The sequence below is a fragment of the Nicotiana attenuata genome, unplaced genomic scaffold, assembly GCF_001879085.1.
Source record: "Nicotiana attenuata strain UT unplaced genomic scaffold, NIATTr2, whole genome shotgun sequence".
Classification (NCBI taxonomy): domain Eukaryota; kingdom Viridiplantae; phylum Streptophyta; class Magnoliopsida; order Solanales; family Solanaceae; genus Nicotiana; species Nicotiana attenuata.
The window spans coordinates 153350-161678 of record NW_017672394.1 but is presented as its reverse complement, the minus strand read 5'-3'; the positions used below and the strand labels follow the sequence as shown (position 1 = coordinate 161678).

The 8329-nt window shown below is 34.0% G+C and overlaps 1 protein-coding gene across 2 annotated transcripts; it reads left to right on the top strand.

Annotated features, from left to right (window-relative positions):
* Positions 1-2205: 2205 nt before the first annotated feature.
* Positions 2206-6464, top strand: LOC109213036 (alkylated DNA repair protein alkB homolog 8-like). 2 transcript variants are annotated; one of them, XM_019376785.1, is made up of 3 exons: positions 2206-2595; positions 4132-5213; positions 5999-6464. In XM_019376785.1, exons 2-3 carry the CDS (start codon positions 4135-4137, stop codon positions 6084-6086), a joined length of 1167 nt encoding a protein of 388 aa, XP_019232330.1. In that variant the 5' UTR covers positions 2206-2595; positions 4132-4134; the 3' UTR covers positions 6087-6464. The 2 variants fall into 2 exon arrangements, with proteins under 2 accessions (XP_019232330.1, XP_019232329.1); XM_019376784.1 differs by having other exon boundaries at positions 4106-5213.
* Positions 6465-8329: the final 1865 nt, after the last annotated feature.

The window sequence follows — 8329 nt, the reverse complement described above, 5'->3', positions numbered from 1 at the left end:
GCTCTTCCGATCTGCCAAACTGTGTAATTACACCCAATTACACCCAAATCCATTTCCAAGGTGGCTTTTCAAACAGGCTCTAAATATTTTTTACATCACATAAGAACCCAAATAATTTTAAACAAAATAATAGCTATGTGAATGCCAGCGCAGTTATCAAAAGAAGTACTACTATGATTATTTAACGATAAATAATACACTGCCAAAATGCTCGATGCCTGTACAACAATGAATGCGAAACTCAGTTTTCAAAATATTGGGAGGGAGATGTGCTAAGTCACCCAAGTTTCCTGTTCAAACTATAGAATTTAATACAAATATACCCACTATTTTCAAAATAAGTAGATGCAAGATATTCAGTGATCTCCATTCATAACTAATGTATTATAACGAGGGGGAAGAAACCAAAAAAGACGAGTCTCCCACGAATTAAAAAAAGCGCAAATGCTTTGAACTTTACCATATTATAAACGACTAAATTTTATGGGTGGTCATTTAATTTTGTGTTTATTAACCAAAAATTACTTTCCTTTTTTTTATTACGTAAAATTCATTTAACTTTGTGTTTATTACTCAAAAGTCATTGTTCTTTCTTTTGTTATACAAAAATCATTTTACTTTGCTCTAGGTACCACAAAAGTCACCTTGGCCAGATTTTATATTACTTTTACTTGAAAAGTCTATTACACCCTTGACATTATATATATTCTCCAATTTATATTATACCTTCTATATTATATATTATATAATATATTTTACCTAGGTATTTTACTTATAACTAAAATAAATTAATATTATTTTCACAATATATTTGTATATTTCATTTTCCTTTAACGTTAATTTGCAAGATATATTTAAAGCATTATTAAATTTGTCAGTAATAAAATTGTGAGGAAATCTCAAGTCAACGTTCTTAACCATGCCTAATGAAATATTTTTAATAAAAATTATAAAATCAAAGCTCACATATTTATAAGCCAAGCCCTGTTCGTTAATTTAATAAATAAAATACTCATATTTAGCATACCGATACATCACATTAACACTTTCAAGTAATAATATTAACAGATAAAGCTTTAAAAAACTTAATATTAAACACAAATATCTTTGAATTTTTTAAAAAGTTATACTGACTATAAAAAACTATCATTTGTTAAACAAATCTATTGTTGTTATTTCAACAAATATTACAAATATTTTTTATCGTTTTTATATTTTAAAATATGTTCATGTTTGAATATGATCAAACAATTTAATGCTATAAAAGAAATTAAATTTATGAATATATTATAAAAATAATTATTAAAGTAATAATATAAAGTTATTTTAATTATAAGTAAAATACTTAGATAAAATTTATTATATAGTATATAATATAGAAGGTATTACATAAATGAGAGAATTTATATAATGTCAAGGGTATAATAAACTTTTCAACTAAAAAATATTATAAAATCTGGCCAAGGTGACTTTTGTGGTACCTAGAGCAAAGTAAAATATTTTTGTGTAACAAAAGAAAGAAAAGTCACTTTTGAGTAACGAACAATGTGAGCACGTAATTTTTGCCCGACGCATAAAATCGCTTATAAAAAGGTCAAAAATAGTTTTCTACTTGTTTTAGATTTTTGTAGGACTGTTAGAGAATTTTTAGTGAGATTTTACTGGGTTATTGTTATTGTTGTTGTTAGAGAATTTTTCTCTATTTATTTTTTGCAATATATTGCATTTTTGCATTTTTCTTTAGCCTAATTAGGAGTAGCTTAAATCACAAAATGTCAAAAAATATATATTTTTCTTTTGTTTTATTGCATTCTAACACTTTAGTTGCATTTTTAGGATTTAGTTTCATCATTAGATGCATTAGTTAAATACATAAAATTGCAAATTACATTTTAGATTAGTTAATTAGTTGCATTAGTACATCATTAGGTAAAATAGATAAATAGGCTAGCCATACAAAAATTAGATTCAATAAAAGTTTGAGTCTAAAATGGCTAGAGTTTGCAAAAATCTAATATTGAAAAGAGAAAAAAGAGATGGGGTTGCCTCCTCTGCACATTAATTTGGGCCCAAAATATCGGTGGCCCAATGTCTCAAATACCCACACCCATCCAAATACCCGGTCTAATATCCACCCACCAGTCCCTCGAAACGACGCAGTTTGGGCCAAACAACGTCGTTTGGTTTCAAAAACAACCCCTCTCTTTCATTCTCGAGACAGATGGATCCTCCCCTTTCAAAAAACCCTAATTCACTCCTCTCTGAACTCCCGTTCGTCACTCTCTCACTCATACACATTCTTCCCTGACACACACACGCTGAAGCCTCTAGTAACAAGTGGGAATTACAAAGTTTAGAGCTAAAATTCAAAAATTGCTAAGCTAATTTTCAGTTTCAAATTCTTGTCTTCTCTCACATTTTCTGGGTATTTCAGAGCTTGATGGAGCTGTAGAGCTTGTTTCGAAGCTAAGAGTTTGATTTAAACTCAAATCTCTGTTCGATTCCGCTGATTTTACTATTTCGGGAACTGCTGAGCTTCGGTCGAGTTTGCCTCTGCCTTTAGTCGGTTTATTCGAGTTTTCTTTGTTCAACCAGGTTAGTTCTCAAACTCCCTTGTATTAGCTTTTATTTAATGATTAAATGGCCGAATCTTTATTTCATTTTTCTAGAACTGCTCAATGCCTGATTTTTGCTAATGCCATGTATAATGAATGTGTATTTTGATCCAATTTGGAGCTTGTTTGAAGGCAATGAAATAATTTGAAACATAACATGAATAATTTCAAATTCCTCGTCTCGATTAGGAATCCTACTTTGAATTGGTTAATCATTTTAGTCGAAACGCATTGTTCTCGTTTTAAGCTTGGGGATAGTCGAATCCTTATTTAATGGCTGGAAATCTGCTCAGATTTTCCTTCTGTGATCATAGCATTTAATGAGTTTATCATCTTGTAGACTTATTTTAACGAGAATGACACTGAAAGTCATTGAACTACTTATTAGGTAGTAGGACCGTAGGAGTACTTATTTAACGAAAATGACATTAGACCAGCTTTTGCGCTTAAAAAGTTTGGAACTTCGGTGAATGTGCAACAGGAAAAAGAAAAGAAAAGACACAAATGATAAAATATAAAGTTTTTTGTTTAATAAGTAGGTTTTACTTTTCAAACATTTTTAAAAGAGGATGAAACAAATTCCCAAACCCCACATAACAAATTGTGACCCCATTAAAAACGTAAGATATAATCATTTTCACAATATGATGAGATGACATTTTATTATTTTTTTTATGAAAAAAAAATATAGGAGTATGTATATATTATTCAAGGCATTGCTAAAAATTACTAAAATCAATTGAATTAGGGTTCCCATTGTTAGTAGATTAAGGCAGAATGCTTAGAATAGCAACCCAATTGAGACTAAAAAGCCCAAGTAGCAGATATTCGGCCCGCCAATTTTAAAAGACGCCACAATAGATCGATTGAATTACCACCACCGCTTGCTCCTTTCCTCTCTTTCTCCGACCAATATCCCCAGCTGTGTAAGTTCCTAATTTCTCTTTCTCATTTTTGTGTAATAACCCTAAATTCCCTTTTTCCCAAGTAATTTAGCAATTGACTTACAATGATTTTTGTGTGTTCTATTTCATTAAAGATAAATATTTATGATAGAATTAGGAGTTCTAGTTCTTGGGACTTAAGTCTTAAGTGTTCAATACATCCACCAAATCATCCTAATGTACTAAAAGGGATTTTCTTTTCTCATTACAGTTTTAACTTTTAAGTCAATTTAATAGAGAAATACCCTTTTCTAATCCTTATTACTGTAACCCGAATCGCTCCAGTAGGTTAAATCCTGTCCTGGTTAGTGTATGCAGTAGGTCCTTTGAGTTAAATGTTATTATGTCATGGATTAGAATGTTTTTGTATAGGTTTCAAACTTAGAAATGAAAAGAAACAAAAAGAAAGAAAGATGCTTTAATTATATTAAGAGTGTAAGCAGCGTGAAGAAAATATTCCATTTATGTATTGAAAGATTACTTGGTTGATAAATTTCTTTGTTATGAACCTCAGTTGCTATTGCTTTTCTTCGTTTGTCTGAACAGATTATTGTCATGTACTATTTCTGTAGCTGATGCTCTTTGGTGTTGGGACGGCAAGTTCATTTTGTTTCAAAGGAGTATATATTAACTCTACTATTATAGTTGGTAATATTTTCAGTAGAAGAAGTTTTAGTACAATGAAAGAAGTTGGAACTCATAATGCCTTGAGTTTGCCTACTTCAGAATATGTGGGAGAGGCTCCTGTTCTACGTCCTGTCTCTGTCAGAGCAAAATGTTCTTCAAATGTTCAATCAACCCCAGAAATCGAAAAGAAGTATGTCCATGGTGTTTATGATGCCATTGCTCCCCATTTCAGTTCCACTCGGTTTGCAAAGTGGCCTAAAGTGTCAGCTTTCTTGAACTCATTATCTCCCGGTTCACTCATCTTAGATGCTGGATGTGGAAATGGGAAATACTTGGGGTTAAATCCTAATTGTTTCTTTATTGGGTGTGACATTAGTGCTGCTCTTGTTAATATATGTGCAGATAGGGGACATGAAGTTTTGGTTGCAGACGCTGTGAACCTACCATATAGGACTGGTTATGGTGATGCAGCGATTTCTATTGCTGTGTTGCATCACTTAAGTACTGAAGATAGGAGGAGGAAAGCGGTGGAGGAACTCGTCCGTGTTGTTAAAAAGGGTGGGTGTATTTTAATTACTGTCTGGGCCAGGGAACAAGAAGACACGTCGTTAGTTGAAAAATGGACACCACTTAACCAAAGGTATATAGCAGAGTGGATAGGACCAGGAAGTCCTCGAGTTCGCAACCCTTCATCTCCTCGCACCCTTGTAAGCATCCCAGAAGCAGAGGAAAATGGTACCGGGGAGCAGTTGAAAGACCTACATGCAAAGTCTTCAAAAGTAAAATCAGCTGAAGTTATGGACTCAACCTCTCAGGATAAAGGTCGTTCTTTGCTTACTGGATCTGGAAAAGGTTATGCAGAGCAACAGGAATTCTTTGTTCCTTGGCACTTACCTTATCATCGAGCTGAAGTAAGTGGGGCTTCAGCTGTTGCCTTAGCTAGTGGTTTGGCAAAGAAAGATGATAAGAAGGGTTCTATGGTGTATAATAGATATTACCACGTTTTTAGTGAAGGGGAACTTGAAAGGTAATTCCTTTTCTATTTTATATAAGAAAAGTAAAACTTTCCCCAAATTTTCTTGTTTGACTGATTTCATTCTGTCAAGTCGCTATATGTTAACAAATACTTATCATGGTTGTTAAATTTTATAATCTATAACATGATGATTGAATGTCGTTACACTTCTCGCAATTGTTCCATTATGTTTTTTTTTGTGGCTAGGGAAGTGTAAACAGTTTGTGTCATTCTTTGAGTAGAAATTTAGTGTACAATCAATGCTCTGGCAATAATATGTTCATAGAGTTTGAATCTCTTAAAAACATATGATATTTGGGAGGTCACATGTGAGCTTTTGAAATTGTATTGACCTCAAAAGAGCAATGAGTTTTAGAGTTCTGATTATCTCATTATAAGCGAGGCTAGGAGTCTCTTTCATCCTTATTCAGAAGTAATTTTAACGTGTTACTGTTCTCTCCCAATAAACTGAAGTGCGTGCATATAGATGAATGAACAACAAAACAAATCCAGTTGATCAGTTTTTCTTGATAAGTAAAAATAGGTTCTTTTTCCCTTATTGCAGGGCTTGTGCTTGTTTGTCTCTGATTCATTTCTGAAGTTCTTTTATTGCTTCTTTCATACCCCCCCCCCCCCCCCCCTCCTTATGGACTGAAGGGAAAGACTATTTGAGTATTTGGGGTGGGGGAGTGGCAAGATGAGGCAGTACTTCTCTGTTATGTAGTTTCGCAAAATTAGAAGCTTGATCAATTTGTAACAATGAGCTGCACTAATTGACATGTTCTGTTCTTCAATAGGTTGGTGTCTGGTCTGGGTAATGCCATTCTCGTTGATAGATTCTATGACAAATCAAATTGGTGCATCATTCTTGAGAAAACATCGTGATAGTGTTGAACTTTTCAAATGATTCTTGCGCTTCCATTTGGCGAAGTCAAATCTATTACTTGAAGACAATAACCCTAGTTGTGAAAGGGTGATATTGTCTTGATGGAAGGATTGTATTCTACAGATTATGGAGGTTATCAACAGAAACATATGTCTAGTTTTTCATTCTCCGCTGCTCGCTCAGTTGTTGCTTGTATCTCTCATCCTGGATTCCTGGTGTTATCACATGCCTAATGTGGTTATGCATGACAATATCTTGTAAAATGCAATTCTTTTTTAAAGATTTTGTGTGACGGGCCTGAGAATGATGACAATATCAATTTTGCATTCTGCTTTTATTTATCTTCCCATAAGCAAATGAGAAGTCGTGGAGTGTTATTTTGGTTTTTGGCTTTTTTCAAATACATAACATTATTAGTCACCTCTTCAAAAGTAAGCAAAGAAAGGATGCACCCAAAAGAGTGGTTTAGTAATCAATGAAGTAACTATACTATTTGGAAACCGAGGTACAAATTCTAGCGGCGTCAAAAAAAATATGATTTCTTCCCATATGCCTAATTCGTGATGGATAAAATTAACTGTATTTGTGCTGGTTAAAGGTAACATCTATTCAGTGGAATAGAGTCGAGGTGAGCTGCCAACTTAGCATCGTTAATACATTGTTCGATTCTTGTTTGTCTTTTTGGCATAATTAATATTGTTCATAAATTGGGTGAACATTTATGTACTCCCTCTGTTCATTCGTATTTGTCTATTATACTAAAAATATATTTTTACTTTTACTTGTCAAAATTAACAAATCAAGAGAAGATCATGTTTTTATCTTTTATTTCACCCTTATCATTAATTACTCATTTTACAAATCTATTTTGGAGAAATGACATTGTATAGCTGATCTCAAAGTAATAACTGAATATATATTATATATGTTATATACAAAAATTATACATTTCTTTGGCTACCGAATATTAATAGTTTCTGACGCGAGCTAAAAGTGAAAAAAGCCCAATCTCAAATACTATCATTATTATGGGGTAANCTATGTAGTCCCCCAAGTGTTTGAGTGTTGAAGTATGAAGCCTCGAGCACTTGATAGTCTCCTTCACCTGGTCCTTTTCCTGAAAAGGAAATACATACGGGACTCGGGGGTGCGATTATAGATGAAGACTGCTTAACCCGTGTATACTTCTATCAGAATAATTGTAACCCTGGGCTAGGAATTTTAGTTTACTCCATTTTGCCTTACAGGTCGTGACTCATCATTTAGTACGGGTTAGCGTTTTGCCTATCATCTAAAATCGTTAGTAAAATTTTAACAATTCAAAAAAAAATACAATTTAACATGGTGATACCTGACCGTGGGTTTTTCCTTAGAAGTAGTATCTCTTCAAATGAACTGCATTCCAATGCGATGGAAGCACCTTCCCGTCCATTGTTTCTAACTCGTATGCTCCTTTTCCTGCAGTATCTCGAACTCTGTAGGGTCCTTTCCAGGTTGGACTTAGTTTACCTGCGTTGGCCGCCTTTGTAGATTGAAAAACTTTTTTAAGCACGAAGTCCCCAGTTTTGAAGTATCTCAGTCGTGCTTTCTTGTTGTAATATCGTTCGATCACTTGCTTTTGTGCTGCCATTCTTATTAATGCGGCTTTCTCTCTTGCCTTCCAGTAGATCCAAATTGACTCGCATCTCTTCATCATTAGACTCTTGTGTTGCTTGTGAGAATCTTGTACTCGGTTCTCCTATTTCAACTGGGATTAATGCTCCAGCTCCATAAACTAAAGAGAAATGAGTTTCACCTGTGCTCGTCTTTGTTGTCGTGCGATACGCCCATAGAACTCCGGGTAACACTTCAGGCCAATTACCCTTTGATTCCTCTAATCGCTTCTTCACATTGTTGATTATGACTTTGTTCGTTGATTCTGCTTGTCCATTGCCTACTGGGTGATACGGTGTAGATGTGATTCTTTTAATTTGCCAACTCTCAAAAAACTCAGTGATTTGAGCTCCGATAAATTGAGGGTCATTGTCGCATACAATCTCATTTGGTACACCAAAACGGCAGATGATATTACGCCAAATGAAGTCTCTGACCTCTTTTTCTCGTACCTGTTTAAATGCTCCTGCCTCTACCCATTTAGTGAAGTAATCAGTAAGCACGAGCAAAAATTTTACCTGTCCTTTTGCTTGTGGTAATGGACCCACGATATCCATTCCCCACTTCATGAATGGCCATGGTGATATGA

Excerpts from the sequence above, each read along its gene's own strand:
- LOC109213036 (XM_019376785.1), top strand. The coding sequence starts at position 4,135 with ATGCTCTTTGGTGTTGGGACGGCAAGTTCATTTTGTTTCAAAGGAGTA. Across the intron at positions 5,214-5,998 it reads AGTGAAGGGGAACTTGAAAG|GTTGGTGTCTGGTCTGGGTA; the intron begins GTAATTCCTTTT and ends GTTCTTCAATAG.